Raw genomic sequence first — 16,583 nt, 5'->3', positions numbered from 1 at the left:
CTACCCTTAATTAGCACATTCCTTAGATAATATCACCACCTTCAACACCTCTTTGTCCTTTTGTCTATGACAGCTTTTGGCTATCTCCACCTATCACTGCCCCTCTATCCACCTCTACCTGTCCCACCTGCACCCCCCCCTTAGACCAGCTTATATTTCACCTCTTTTCTATTTTTACTTAGTTCTGTCGAAGAGTCATACGGACTCGAAACGTTAACTGTGTTCCTCTCCACAGATGCTGCCAGACCTGCTGAGTTTTTCCAGGTATTTTTATTTTTGTTTTTTCTACTTTCTTGTCTATCCCCGATAACCTTTGACTCCCTTGCCTGTCAAGAATCTATCCAAGTCAGCCTTAAAAATGTTCAATGGCTCAGTCTCCAATGCTTTCTGGGGAAGCGAATTTACCAGACTAATGACCCTCTGAGAGAAAAAAAATTCTCTTCATCTCTGTCTTAAATGGGAGACCCCTTATCTTTAAACTGTGTCCCCTAGTTCTAGTCTCTCCCATAAGGGGAAACATCCTCTCAGCATCCAGCCTGTCGAGTCCCCTCAGGATCTTATATACTTCAATAAGATCACCACTCATTCTTCTAAGCTGCAGCGGATACAGGCCCAACCTGTCCAACCTTCTTCATAAGATAACCGGGAATCAGCAAGTTCTTGAAAGACCAAGTGAAGATTTCGATCTATATTTTGAAAGAAGAACGTGGCTTGTGGTATGGATTACATAACTTCAGAGCTGTTGCAACAGGAAGGAATACACTGCGAAGGTGATGCAAAGGCTGTCTAACAAAACTAATAAAGGGGGCCAAGTACCTGAAGACTGCGGAGAAGCAACAATAATACCAGGCTTCGAGAGGACAGAAACAAGGGCAAACACATCAATTATAGAGGAATCAGTTTGGTGAATATTTCCAGGAAAGTATTTACACACACACACACGGGGAAAGAGAACGGTGAAGGTATATAGAAGTGGTCCAGCTTGAAGAACAAGCTGGATTTAAAACAGAACACAGTATAATTGTGGTCAACTGTTTATGATAAGACAGATTTTGGAGAAATTGATAGAACACAACATTTGTTGTTGCCATTCCATAAGATTTGAAGAAGGTATTTGATAGCGTGTGGTGAGAGGAGATATGGCATATCATGAGGATGTCTGGCTTTCCTCAAAAATTCGTCAAACTGTTAGAAGCCATCAATAACAAACCCGTGTGTGCTATTAGAGGGGATAAGAAGCTAATGAGTTTGCTTAGATCAACAGTTGTGGTTGGTGCATCCTGTTGCCAGATCCATTTAATCTAGTCCAGGATGTCACGTCCCAGAAAACCAGATGCTGAAGGATAGACTGAGTAAAGATTAGCTCTAGTGCTCACATTTATTTACAGAGTGAAACATTACAGGCATACATCTCCTAACTCAATTTGTGGGCTTCCGTGAGTGTCTCCTTATATAGCTGCTCATGTGAAACCCAAATTATTGCCTCCCCCAAGTGCATATAATTAAACACAGTTAACACAGGGAATGGTAATGAACCTTGCACTAAAAGATGCATTTTAGTGGAAGCTGGAAAAGTAAACGAGGAAGAAAGGGATCAAAGAAAATATTGAAAGGGTAAGTTGAAGTAAATAGAATGAGGTGGCTCATATGGAGCATAAACATTAGCATGTTATGTGCTGGGTCAAATGGCTGCTTCTGTGCTGTAAATTCTATGCAATTCTTTGTACTAGAGGGCTCTCCTTATGTGGCAAGACTTTTAGCAATCTCAGACTGACCTTATAGCAATATCTAAATCAGATGAGCAGAGACTAACTGACAAAGTATAAGTGGAAAGCAGAAGATTTGTATTCTACATTAACATTAAGATAAAGGTCATGTCATTAGGAAAGCATCAAGATGATGTGCAGACTATAGGAACAGGAGGAGGCCACTTCACCCCTCGAGCCTGTTCCACCATACAATGAGATCATGGTTGAACTGCGACCTAACTCCATATACCCACCTTTGCTTCATATTCCTTAATACTTTGGTTAATAAAAGTTCATCAATCCTAGGTTTAAAATTAATAAATAATCTAGCATCAACTGTCAGTTGCAGAAGAGAGTTCAAAACTTCCATCACCTTTTGCGGGTTTTTTTTAATCCATTCACAGGGTGTGGGTTTCGTTGGCTGGGCCAGCATTTATTGCCCATTCCTAGTTGCCCTTGAGAAGGTGGTGGTGAGCTCCCTTCTTGAACCGCTGCAGTCCATGTGGTGTAGGTACACCCACGGTGCTGTTAGGAAGGGAGTTCCAGGATTTTGACCCAGCGATGGTGAAGGAACGGCGATTTATTTCCAAGTCAGGATGGTGAGTGACTTGGAGGGGAACTTCCAGGTGGAGGTGTTCCCAAGTGTCTGCTGCCCTTGTCCTTCTAGATGGTAGAGGTGTTTCTTAACTTCACTCCTGAAAGGGTTAGTTCTGGCTTTTAGTCTATGTCCCCTAGTCCTAGACTCTCCAATTATACTGGGAAGACTGCATTCAGACAGATGGAGACGTTACATCAGCCATGACCGAACTGAACGGTGAAACAGGCTCGAGGGGCTGAATGGTCTCCACTTCTTCCTACATACCTTCGCGGGTTGGTGGCTGATGATGGGAGTTGCAAAGTAGACATCAACAATGGGGTCAGACTTAGCTCCGCTACCTTGGGACATTGAAAAAAGATGTGGAAGGCTAAAGATACTTTGGTAAAATATAGAGTTTATGACGTGATGTCTTGGGACTCAAACTCCGAACCCAGTGTGGCATGTGCTACAAGTCAACAACTGGGCCAAGCTGGTTCACAGATCCCGCTAACTACTGGGTCCACTGAAGAACCAACTGTCACTTCCAACAACATCAACAGCAATGCGCAGTTAGATGGCTTATTTAGCTTAGTAAAATGCTCCAATGTGCTTCATAGGAAGTTTACGAAACAAAATTACCTCATTGCTAGTCTGATTTAGTCATTGTTGAGATTAACTGACAACATGTAAGTGGAAAGTGGAAAATCTGTATTACACATGAGCATCTCCTCCCCCATGCTGTTAAACAGATCTGACAGCTGGAATATGAGTAAAGTGGAAGGTTGAAACTTAAAGATAAGTTAGTTGAGAGAAGTACGAGGGAATATGCAGGAGGCAATGAACCAGGAATAATATAAGAATGGAGCTTGGGCAAGAAATAATGCTCGTACAGGATCCTCAAGAAAGACAACTGCGATGGTTTGAGTGCATCTCAAGATTGGGAATGGCTGGAATAACTTTTGTGTCTTGGCACACAGAGGTACAACAACTACAATTTGCAGGTAATAGCGCCTGCAACACAGCAAAAACTCCCCAGGTGATTAACAAGATCGTCACGAGTAAAAACATGATTGATACCAAGCCACAGAAGATGGCGTCAGGGCGGATCAGCATAGGACTGCTCAATGTGCTAGGTTTTACAGAGCATCTTAAGAGAGAGAGACGGAGAGGTTTATGAGGGAATTCCACAGTTTAAGAGTCTAGGCAGCTGAAGCCATGGCCACCAATGGCAGTGTGATTATAACTGTGGATGGTCAAGAGGCCAGAATTAGAGGAGTACAGATATCTCATAGGGCTGAAGAAGATTACAGAGATAGGGAGGGGAAAAGACAGGGAAGGATTCCACAGTAAGAGCAAAAACTTTAAAACTGAGGCATTGCTTAACCAGAAGCCAATGTAGGTTAGTGAGTACAGGGGTAATGGGTAAATGGAACTTGGTTCAAATTAGGATACAAGCAACAGAGTTTTGGCTGAGCTTAAATTTATGGAGAGTGTTGTTCATGTCATGTCAATTACATTGTTAAGGTTTGCTAATGTCATGTTAATTACATTGTCAAGGTTAGGAGAAACAGGTGATGGGTATTAATTGTCTTTAAGCACATGTAAACAGGGGATAGCTGGGACACTGGGTGGAGTGGGAGGAGAGCTAAGAGACTGAACAAGTCAATAAGCTCTCTCAATAAAGAAAAGTTCTGTGTCTTGGTTTTGGCTTTATCAACTGGCTTGGGTCCTATTAACAAGTGCAAGTAAGGGAGGGTGCCCAAGAGAGCTTTGGAATATTCTAGCCTAGAGGTGACAAAGGCATGGATGAGGATTTTAGCAGCAGATGAACTGAGGCAGGCAGAGACAGGTAGGCAATGTGAAAATAGGTAGTCTTAGTGATGGTTCATGAGCTTGTTTGGGGTTAAATATGACACCAAAGTATTGAACAGTCTGGTTCAGCCTGAAAGAGTTGCTGTTGAGAGGAATGGAGTAGGTGCCTAGAGAACAGAGTTTGTGGCAAGGACAGGAAGCTGAGGAAGACCGTGAAGCCTCTGGATAGACAAGAAACAGAGAAAGGAATCCAGATGACTGAAGTGGCCAAGTTCATTCAGAATCGATGGTAATGGAGTGAATTCACTCGGCCCCTTCATCAATGCTGAGGTGATGAGACTGTAGTTCAGTCCTACAGATAACATGCCAAACGCAGAGATGCACAGAAGTAGAGAGAGAGAGAGAGGGAGGGAGAGAGAGAGAGAGAAAGGGAGAGGGAGAAAACATTGCGAGAGAGAAAGCGGTCACAAACAAATGTGATGAAAAGCAAAATGAGGAGGAGTAGAACAAAGAAAAACAAGTTCAGAGGGGCGCTGAAGAAGAGTCATATTGGACTCGAAACGTTGACTCTGTTTCTCTCTTCACAGACGCTGCCAGAACTGCTGAGTTTTTCTAGCACTTCCCGTTTTTATTTCAGATTTCCAGCATCCGCAGTGTTTTGCTTTAATTTCAGGTTAGGTGGGCCTCACTTACAGTGAGAAGCAAGTCTTGCGTCTGCTGTCCTTTTTGTCTGGTTCACATTTTTCTTTCAACGTTGGTTATTCGAATCATTTTTATTCTAACTTTCTTGTGATGTTTGCTTTTCAGTCTTTTATGTGCTGCTTGCTTTTCTTTCACTTTCTCTGTGTATTTTTTAAAGCTGGGTTAGAGAAAGGATGTGAGCGGGCGTGAGAGTCAAGTGGGACAGGATAAGCAACACCGAGTCCCCTGCTTTAATGTTAATCGGCGACAGAAAGCAGAATTGCTCCTGGGCTTAAAAAAAAAGGATTGTTTAAATATATATATATATATATTTCATGAACGGTTCTCCTTTCTGTGTGGGTTAGCTGAAAGATTTGCTACCACACAGGCTCCATTGTTCCCCCAGTTAAAGTTCCAGGACATGAAACACTAGGCCGGATTTTCAAAGCGAGGCTTGGAAGCTGATAGCCGGCTGAATTCCGGGACCTGACCTGGGAACTGGGCCGCTCTGGCAATGCTATTCTTAAGCGCTAAAGCCGGAATTGGGCAGCCATGTTGAGGCCCACTGCTGCCTTATCAAAAGGCCCACAGTCAGCTGTCTGGAGAGCCAGCAGGATAAATGATTGATAATGAGGGGGGCCGGGCCAAACTAAGGTAACGCACACGCTCCGGCGCCGATCACCCAGGAGCCCCATAACCTCTACCGTCACAAGAAGAACTTCTCATTGGCATGGCAGTGAATCCACCAGACTGTTCGGGCCCACCGTAGTCAGGTTTAACAATTGCCTTCCGGAACACACTGACCCTTTAACAAGCTCCTAAAGGGGCTTAGTGGGCCGTTAATCAGAGGCGAGCATGTTCCCCATTCCCTCGCCACCCAACCAGCATTTCATAGATTTGAAACTGTCCCTGAGGCTTCGGGATCCTGAGATGGCGTGTAGGACGACGACTTTCAAGCCATGGCCGCACCAGGTCGCAAGCATTTGAAAATCCGGCCCACTCCTCTCTCCACAGGAGTTGCCTGACCTGCTGAGCGTTTCCGCTATCTTTTTCTGTTTAAATTTTAACGTCCCACTTCCCCTACTGCTCTCCTGGCGTTGGCCGGTCTGACCCCCACCACTCTCCTTATTAATATGGGAGGCTGGGAGTTACAATCCTGCGGACACTTCGACTCGTCCGGTCAAAGCGGGAACGTACCTCGTCACGAGGGAGCAGAGATCGGCTCCCGACTGTAAAATAAAACGATAGAACGTTCTGGAATAGCACAACGGATCTGTTAGCACCAGAAGACAGCGTAAAGAAAGAGCTTGCATCACTCCAGGGCTTTTACAGCTAATGAAGTACTTTCTGAAGTGGGATCGTTGCTGTAACACAGGGGAAAAGCACCACAGATGATTTGCGCACAGCAGGATCCCACAGGCAAATACAAGATAGCAGATAATTTATTTTAAACGTGTTGGTTGAGGGATAAACGCAGGGAGACCCGGGTGCGTGGGCTCTCCTGCGAAATGGTGCCATGGGATCTTTTACATTCACGGGGCCTGGCAATGGGGTAACATCTCTGCCTCGCTCCCTCTATCCAAAACTGTTCAATCATCCTCGCTCTTTCCAGATGCAGACGGACCTTTGCTGATATTTCCAGAATGTTCTGCTTTTATTTCAGATGCGGAGGTTTTTTTTTTCGTTATCAGTCTGTCGACTGTCTGATCCCTACTTTGATTCCCCTTCATTTTTGATTTGTTTCTGGTATAACCATCAGAGTAACAGCTACTTGTCAGTGAAGTAGATGTAAATTCAGGAGCGGTGGGGAGTATTCGGAAAACCTAAAGATGCAGGCACATAAAAAATACACTGGATTGTCAAGGCTCTTACACTACTCCACCGATCCAAAGATTACATTTCTCTGACAGTTCTCATGCTGTGGCTAATCAAGCTAGTGAAAAGCTAATTTGTTTCGTAAGTTAACTCGCCCATATATCTAATACTCTCAGAGCCAGCCATCTAATACAGTACAGCACTGCCAAAGTCATTGTAGCATGTTTCACCCAATAATTCCTGCAATTTTGTAACCACATGGAATTTATTTTTGAGAGATCATATTGCACTCAACACCGCAGATAGCTGCCTGAGTAATTGAGGCTTATGTGCCTCATTACTGAGAGCACACGCACACATGTATGCGCGCGCACACACACTGACATGCACGCACACACTGACGTGCACTCACACTGACGTGCACACACACACATGCACTCACACTCTGACGTACACACACACAGACGTGCGCGCACACACACAGACGTGCATACACACACACTGACATGCACACACACACACGTGCACACACACACACACGTGCACACACACTCTGATGTGCACACACCCACACACTGACGTGCACTCACACACAGACGTACATGCGAACACAAACTCACGTGCACACACACAAACTCGTGCATGCACACACAAACTCACGTGCATGCAGACACACACACCGATGTGCGCACAAAGGCATGCGCACATACACTGGCATGCACAGACAAGCACACACACACACACACACACACACACACACACACAGATGTGCACCTCAACTCCATTTAATCACCTCTATTCCATAATCCCTTGATTCCCTTATTTTAGTGCATATGTGTAAAACATGACATTTCACAGCAATGATCCCCACCTCCACTGGAACCACTTACTCTAATCCAACCCTTTGCTACCTGAAACCGTGAATATTTTTCTCTGTCCTGTGATAGAAGTGTAGGCAGACAGCACAGAAGTTCCATCAAACACCAGCAGCTTCTCTGCAAGAGCTACCACTTTGTCTCAAGCTGCCCTTTCCCCAGAACCTTTTTCTTCTTAAAAGCTTTTATAGAATCCAGCAGTGTCTTTCATTCCACGCTCTGACAACCCTCTGGGTAAAACTATTCCCCTAACATTCTTGCATTCGTTTCCAGGAGCCAGGCAATACTGGCAACGACACAAAGGCAAAAGCAAAATACTGCGGATGCTGGAAATCTGAAATAAAAACAGAAAATGCTGGAAACACTCAGCAGGTCTGGCAGCATCCGTGGAGAGAGGAACAGAGTTAACGTTTTGAGTCCGTATGACTCCTCTTCAGCTCTGTTCATCTCCAATGACTACAGACTTCAGTTTTTTTGGAAGAGCATCCAGTTTATATATGTACAATTGAAGAATGAATTTATTGGGTACCACATTCTCATTTTTTGCCCATTATTCGACTGCAGCCCAATAATTAACCTGAAATCCTTCGGTGCAGCTCCCTCACTGCCTGATTTAGTTCCAGCATCAACTAACAAAAGGTAGATTGAAAGGCCAGTCAGCACCATATTCATTTGGAGGGGAAATTCTCCCAAGGATCAGCACCTGTTTACCGCTGTTGCCTGCACAAGGTTAAATCATGCAGGTTTTTACATTAGTTACGGGATGTGGGCTTCGCTGGCTAGGCCAGCATTTATTGCCCATCCCTAGTTGCCCTTGAGAAGGTGGTGGTGAGCTGCCTTCTTGAACCGCTGCAGCCCATGTGGTGTAGGTACACCCACAGTGCTGTTAGGGAGAGAGTTCTAGGATTTTGACCCAGCGACAGTGAAGGAACGGCGATATATTTCCAAGTCAGGATGGTGAGTGACTTGGAGGAGAACTTCCAGGTGGTGGTGTTCCCATCTATCTGCTGCCCTTGTCCTTCTAGATTGTAGCAGTTGTGGGTTTGGAAGGTGCTGTCAAAGGAACTTTGGCACATTGCAGCAGTGCATCCTGCAGATGGTACACGTTATGCTGCCACTGAGTGTCGGCTTGCTAACCAATCTTTTGGATGGCTGGTGGTGGTGGCGGTGGTGGAGGTGGGGGTTGGGGAGTGGTGGGAAGAATGAGTAAACAGTGGATCAAAGGTTTTGCTTGAGAGACCCCTCACGACAAAGCCAGGTTCAGCAAGGAGCAGCTGATTCCAGTCTGGATCTGCACCTTAGCTCACCCGAGATCCACTCACACGTGATGCTGGAGGTACTTTTTAACATGAGGCAGAGAAAGAAGCCTCTAGCTTTTCCCTAACAACAACTTGCATTTATATGGTGCCTTTAACGTAATAAAATGTCTCAAGGCGCTTCAAAGAAGCATCATCTGACAAAACGTAACACTGAGCCAGACAAGGAGATATTAGGACAGGTGACTATAAAGGAGGAGAGAGTGTTTTTGAGCGGTTTAGGGAGGGAATTCGTGAGCTTGGAGCCTAGGCGCCTGAAGGCATGGCCATCAATACCATTGAGTGATTAAAATTGAGGATGCTCACCAGTCCAGAATTAGAGGAGCACAGATATCTTGGAAGGCTGGTGGGAAGGAGGAGATTACAGAGATAGAGAAGGGGCAAGGCCATGGAGCGATTTGAGCACACGGATGAGAACTTTAACATCGAGGCGATCCTTAACCGAGAGCTAATGCAGATCAGGGGGTACAGGAGTGATGGGTGAACGGGACTTGGAGCAAGTTGGAACATGGCCAGTAGAGTTTTGATAAACTCAAATTTACGGAGGGTTGAACATGGGAAGCGGCCAGGAGAGTTTTCAAATAGTGAAGTCTGGTGGTAACGAAAGCCTGGATGACGGTTTCAGCAGCAGCTGAGCTGAGACAGGGGCAGACAGCCGATATAATGGAGATGGAAGTACACAATGGTAATGAAGAGGTTATGTGGATAGCTAGTGACTGCTAACCCCGTTAGAGACAGAGGAAATTGACGGATTCTTCTCCAGGTGCCATGTTTTACAACGTTGGCGATCATGGCTCTCCAACTCTCACTGCCTTTGATAACGGCCAACATCTTGGTGTTGTTCTCAAATCTTATACCTGTTCTGCTTCTTAAACTGTCAGTGTATTTCCTCCTTTGCCTTCCGTTTGCTCTGTTACCCTCAGGTTTACCAGTCACTACCAGATGTCCAAGTTTCTCTCTCGCAAGTACATGCCCAAAGATTTGTAGCTGTCTCTGGTGATCGTCTGCAAAAGTCCTCCTTGTCTGTCTGCATTCCTCAAAATGTCCTCATCAGTCGTGTGTGTTGTCCAACTGAATCCTCACCTTACAGCTCAGAAGCCACACTTCTGTTGCCTTTCATTTACCTTCCACTTCCATTAATGATGAAATTGCTCAAATTTCAGGGATGAGAGAATTACACATTTGTTCAGTCACAAGTTTTATTGGTCCCAGATGGAGGGACAGTGGGCCTAATATATTCCACCTTGGTACCATCTCTGCCATGTGCCAGAGCAAGTGACTGCAGGCCTGTCACAGGCCCAAACCAACTGGATCTCGTTCTGCCAGGGAAAGACTGCACGCTTGTGCAACATGTGTCCCGTTTAATTTGCTAAATAAATTATTAAATGGGCTTGGAGGCAAAACTCTGCAAATTGGCTGTTTCAGTCAAGGTGATTGAATTCTTGACCAAATTGAACATTTCCCGGCAAGAACTGTTGCGTGCCAACTGTGAATGGTACTTTCTGAATCCCGAGGCATTTTTGTGCAGCACACTGCTCCCCACTGAGATATCAATTGGAACGAAGACAGTAACATACCTACTGGGAAACTTAAGAGCTTGCATATTTTATATACATATATATATATATCCAAAGCTATTTTTTAAAGTGCAGTCATGTAGACACACACAGCAACCATATAGCGCACAGTAAGATCCAAAGACAGCAATGAGATAAACAACCAGATCCTTTGCTTTTTGTGGCATCCACTGAGGGAGAAAGATCGGGCAAGACACTGGGAGAGCTCCCCTGCTATTCTTCGGAGAATGCCAGAGGATCCTGTTCGTCAATTTAAGCAACCAGACAGGGCCTCATCTGAAAGGTGATACCTTTGACAAGGCAGCACTCCCTAAAGCAGTTCCTTCAAGTTTGAGCCTAGAGTATATGCTCAACTCCTTCGTATGGGGTTGGAACCCATGACCTTCTGACTCAGAGGCATGAGTGCTGCCAATTGGTGAACCAATTAAGGTTGCCAAACATAAACCATCACAATAACCTACCCTTTCAGGCAGAAACAGGCAATTCATCCCAATAGGTCAATGCCAGTGTTTATACTCCACACAAGCCTCCTCCTACCTTACTTCCTCTAACCCTATCAACCTGTTCTTCTATTCCTTTCTCCCTCATGTGTTTATCCAGTTTCTCCTTAGATCCATCGATGTTATTTGCCTCAGCTATTCCCCGTGGTAGAAAATTCCACCTTCTCACTGAGTAAAGAAGTTACTCCTCAATTCCCTAATGGATTTATTAGTGACTATCTTATATATTTATGGCCTCCTAGCTATGGACTCCCTCACAAATAGAAACATCTGGTCCCAAAATGCTTCACAAAGTGCTCCAGTATGGGGGCTGGATATGGAAATGGAAGGAGAGATTAGGAAGGGGATGAGGTTCCCTAAAGGGAGAGAGAGATAGAGGGGGGGGGGGGGGGAAGGGGGACAATACTCGTGACAAACCTGCTGTTAAAAAGATAACGAAAGGCTTGCATTTATATAGCCAGTGAACGTCTCAAAGCACTTTACAGCCAATGAAGTACTTTTTGAAGTGTAGTCGCTGCTGTAAAGCAGGAGACTGGGCAACTACTTTGTACACAGCTGGCTCCCCCTTTCTGATTGAGGGATAAATATTGAGCAGGACGCCAGCGATAACTCTCCTCTTCTTTTCTTCAAAATGGTTCCATGGGGTCTGTTACAACCACCCAAGCAGGAAGACGGCGCCTCATCTGAAAGATGTCACCTCCGACAGTGCAGCACTCCCTCAGCACTGCACTGGAGTGTCAGCCTCAAGTTTTGTGCTCAAGCCCTGGAGTGGGACTTGAAGTCAGGACCTTGTGACTCAATGTGGTTGACTCTTAATTCCGCTCTGAAATGGCCCAGCAAGCCACTCAGTTCGAGGGCAATTAGGCACGGGCAACAAATGCTGGCCTTGCCAGCGACACCCACATCCCATAAAAGAATAACAAAAAAAAGAGGCAAGGCTGGTACCAACTGAGCCACAGGTGACAACTGAGTGGGAGGTCTGGCCCAATCAAACTTAAAAAGTCAAAATAAGCATCAATGTCCCAACTAAATCATAATGTTATCAGTGTCCATAAGACATCCTATACCCAGCGGTGCTCAGTTATGACTGGGACAATAATCCTTACTGGGAAATGAATTGTGGTAGAAGGAAAGTATACAGACCGAGACAGCTGTGTCCATAATGCACCATGAAGTCAGCTCCAAGAGCTCTGGCTGTGAAGTCATCCACACAACACGCTCCGTAGGTGACGTCGCCCATTATCAGCGTGTCTGCTCCTGTGAACCTGCAAAAGAAGCCCCTAAGAGTTACAGATTACATTTACATTTCCCCGAAACTTCCAGAGTCTCAACAATCCTTAGTAAAAGAAAGGCTTCTTCGTGCATTCAATAAGATCATGACTGATGTGCATCATAATTCCTCCCCCTCCCTTGGTTTGGTGCCCATGTGTGACAAAAAGCTATCAATCACAGGTTTAAAATGATCAGCCCAGCCATCGTCTATTGCTTTATGTGGGTGAGAGTTCGACACTTCAACGACCCTTTGCATGAAGAAGCCTTTCCTAGTCTTTCTCCTGGATGGCCCTGCTCTGATTTTAAGATTTTGTCCCCTTGTCCTCCTCTCCTCCACCAGTCACAACCATTCACTCCCTCCACCACTGACGCACAGTAGCAGCAGTGTGTACCATCTACAAGTTGCGCTGCATGAATTCACCAAGGCTCCTTTGACTGCGCCTTCCAAACCCACGACCACTACCAGCTGTAAGGACGAGGACAGCAGATGGAAGGGAACACCACCACCTGGAAGTTCCCCTCCAAGTCACTCACCATCCTGACTTGGAAATATATCGCCGTTCCTTCACTGTCGCTGGGTCAAAATCCTGGAACTCCCTCCTTAACAGCACTGTGGGTGTACCTACACCACATGGACTGCAGTGGTTTAAGAAGGCAGCTCACCACCACTTTCTCAAGGGCAACTAGGGATGGGCAATAAATGCTGGCCCAGCCAGCGAAGCCCACATCCCATGAATTAATAAATTTTTTAAAAACGTGGTAAATATTTCTTTCTACCCTGCCAATTCCTTTCAAAATCCTAAAAACCTCAATCAAATCATCCCTTAACCCTCAATATTCCAGGGAGTGTGTAGAGTTGGGGAACACCTGCAGAAACAGGAGTAATGAGGCTAGGTAGCCATTTATACACAAGGATGGGAATTTGGAAGGTAATTGAGACTGTAGGACGGAAAGGTGCAGTGGAGGTTAGCAAAGAGATGGGACATATTATGGGATGGGATGTATTATGGGATGGGATATGGGCTGGATGCATTGGTGAAATAATAAACACTCAGGTGTGATTTACAGGCTGGAGCCAGAGCGAAGGATTCATGTGACATTTATGATTCCAAACTTCAGCCTCAAGGTCTCAATCTGCCGACCCCTAAAGGCTTCTTCCAACAGCACCTCCTCCTTTCCGGAGCATTCTGACCAAAGCTGGGATGCAGGTCCACAATTGCTGGAAACTCTTGATAACCTCCTCCCAGAGGTTGTTCCAAACATGGGACCTTCGATGGTCAACAGTATCTGAGAGGGTCTGCAAAGGGACTTCAGTATGACTGTGCTTATCACTCTCTCAAGTCTCCTTCTGGAACGTTTAGGAAGAGGGAGCAAGGCAGGGTCACCCTGAGCAACCTCACATCCTTATTAGAATAAAGGGAGAGAGAAAATAGTGTCTATATTTACACCGTCTGGAGGATACAATCTTTATTATGTTAATAAGGTCACACCAAATATGCTGAGCGTGATTTACATATGGAAATGGGGCTAATTAGTAGCTGGACTTTGCCCTGAATTTAAAAAATAGTTAGACCTGTTTTTCTGAAACTTGCATTGATTCTCTTATGTGTTTAAAAGGCAAATTTTGCTGAGGGAGGTTAGTGCCAGGAAAAGTATATCGTATGTCTTGAGGATCACAGTCTGGCATTGAGCTTTGCCAAGCCTGTGTGTGGCAGACAAATGCAGAGTGAAACTCCCTCAGCACATCCCTTCAATGTGCCTCAGGTATGACCTCAAAGAAGCAACTTACCAAACCCGTTGCCTCTACCACCTAGAAGGTCAAGGGTAGCAGATGCATGGGAGAATCACCGCCTGCAAGTTCCCCTCCAAGTCACTCACCATCCTGACTTGGAAAGGTATCACTGTTCCTTCACTGTCGCTGGGTCAAAATCCTGGAACTCCCTAACAGCACTGTGGGTGTACCCACACCACATGGACTGCAGCGGTTCAAGAAGGCAGCTCACCACCACCTTCTCAAGGGCAACTAGGAATGGGCAATAAATGCTGGCCCAACCAGCGAAGCCCACATCCCATGAAAGAATGAATAAAAAAGCACCCCTCATTGAACCACAATGGCACATGCAAAATTTCCACTGAGAGAGAATGGTCTAGATTCAAACTTAGGCGATGGAGGATGGTGGGTGGAGAGAGAAACAGGGGGTGCGGGAGGTGGTGAGGCTTACGAAAGGCTTTTGATCGTGCTTCTGGTCTTTCACCCAACCTCTTTCACCCTTTTTCAAGTTTTTCACGACCTACTCATTATCCGCCATTTCCTTCTGACTACTTTCAAACACGGAGGGCAATTTAGAAAATGCTCTGGGAAAAAAAAAATCAGATGTCGCGGTGGGTCATGGATTTTACAGTTCTGACCCTTGTTTTCAAATCACCCCTCCCTATCTCTGTAACCTCCTCCAGCTTGACAACCCTCCGATATTTCCATGCTCCTCCAAATTCTGGCCTCTTGTGCATCGCTGATTTTAAAGGCGGCCGTAACTTTAGCTCACTGGGCCCTAAGCTCTGGAATTCCCTTCTAAAACTCTTCCCACCTCCTTTACAACAATGTTTGAAGGCTACCTCTTTGACCGAGATGTTAGGTCACCTGTCCTAATAGCTGCTTAAAAGGTTGAATGTCAGATTTTGTTTGATCACAATCTTGTTTGGACCTCTCCGCTCTGGACGCTTTGCCAGATTAAAGGCAAGTTGCTGCTGTTTTGACATTCAGCACCAATTGGGCCCAAAACCTGGAGCTCAAAGGCCTCAGGCCCAACGTGGCCACTGTTGGAGGCCAAGAGCACTGGGCCTTCCTTTCTCTTTCCCTTCTCCCTCTCTTTAACGAAGCGCCATCCCCTCCCTTCCTCGATCTCCATATCACTCTGCTTTCTCAGCTCCCCCTCTGCCTCTTCCCCCTCCACCTGTCTCTGTCTCTCTTTCTCTGCCAGGCCAGCAGTGCTTCATCATGGGGGAAAAAGATCTCACCCCGCACGGAGATGACATAATCGCGCACGATGACTTCATCACCGGCCCCCCCACCCCCCCCATCCGTAAACCCGCAATTAAAAATGCACCAGAACCACCTGCGTTTGTGAATATAATGGCTTAAAACATCCGTGAGAACAGCAAACTGAATTGTGGTGCATTCCTGGCTAGTTACTGTCTTTTAAGCTCCTGTATTTTGCAAAATTGACTTTTGGCACATTCACATTTAAAGGATTCTTTTGTCCCAACTGTAGTATAATGAACATAAAGGCATCTGGTATCGGAGAGTGGACAGACTGGCTCAAAACCAGACGAATGGCCACCCTACTCAAGCCCTATAGTCCCTCTCGTTATTAGGCAAGGGTATTTAGGATTACAGAATCAAGACGGATAGATGGAGTTAAGATACGGATCAGCCCTGATCTAACTGAATGGCGGAGGAGGCTCAGGAGCTAAATAGGAACAGGAGGGGGCCATGAGTTGTGGGGCCCACAAAGTAAGTGCAAAACCAATTGTCTCCCCTTGGAGGGGCTACAATCCCAAATCTTAGCTCACTGTGGGCCCCTGGTGGCAGCCACCCAGCACTGCGGCATGAGGCAAAAGCCCTGTAACTGCCAGACCTTCGCACAATGGGAGTCTTTCACCTTCATGCCCTGGCTCACTGTAGGACCTGTCGACACATCCGAGATGTCCGTCAGGTCCTGGATCCTGCATTTCAACATAATTTTTCCATGTTTAACTGGTCAGCAGCTTTGTTCACCCCCTGCTATGCACTGATTACTGAGCCTTGTCATAATTCCTAAAGCAAACTAGTTTGAGCTTGAGTTCAATATATTTACCAAAAGTCGGCATTTTCCCAGCTAAATATGTACAGTGCAAACAAGGCAGCATTTGCCAGGTTCTGTTTGCGTGTGTCTAGAATGGCAGTTAGACTGCAATTATGCGACAGCCTGAAGGGGCTTTCCATTCCATTAATGCTAAACTGAGGCAGACACACTAAATGATAACACTTCTGTTTCACAAGTGCCTCAAAGCAATGCAAGATTGGAGGAAGGGAAAAGCACCAAGGGAACCAGGGAGACAGAGGCGACAGGACAGAGATATACAAGGCAGAGAGACAGAAGGAGAGACAATGAGAAAAAGGGAGACAAAGAGAAGGAAGACAGAGCAAGGAGAAAGGGAGAGAGGGACACAGACAAAGAGAGGGACACAGACAAAGAGAGGGACACAGACAAAGAGAGGGACACAGACAAAGAGGGACACAGACAAAGAGAGACGCACAAAGACAAAGAGAAATATATATAGGCAGAGAGACAAACATAGACAGAGAGAAACAGACCAAGAGAGGGACACCCACAAAGAGGGACACCCACAAAGAGAGACACCCATAAAGAG

At 45.7% G+C, this 16,583-nt stretch overlaps 1 protein-coding gene across 3 annotated transcripts in view; it reads right to left on the bottom strand.

Annotated features, from left to right (window-relative positions):
* Window positions 1-16,583, bottom strand: part of dph1 (diphthamide biosynthesis 1) — a 631,990-nt gene that overhangs the window by 397,992 nt on the left and 217,415 nt on the right. For all 3 annotated transcript variants that reach the window (XM_078548194.1, XM_078548195.1, XM_078548196.1), the window contains one exon: window positions 12,045-12,166. In XM_078548194.1, the coding sequence (XP_078404320.1) occupies window positions 12,045-12,166 (122 nt within the window). The remainder of the gene's footprint in view (window positions 1-12,044; window positions 12,167-16,583) is intronic.

The sequence above is a fragment of the Cetorhinus maximus genome, chromosome 9, assembly GCF_964194155.1.
Source record: "Cetorhinus maximus chromosome 9, sCetMax3.hap1.1, whole genome shotgun sequence".
Lineage (NCBI taxonomy): Eukaryota > Metazoa > Chordata > Chondrichthyes > Lamniformes > Cetorhinidae > Cetorhinus > Cetorhinus maximus.
The sequence above is the reverse complement of the archived record's forward strand: the minus strand, read 5'-3'. Positions and strand labels throughout refer to the sequence as shown.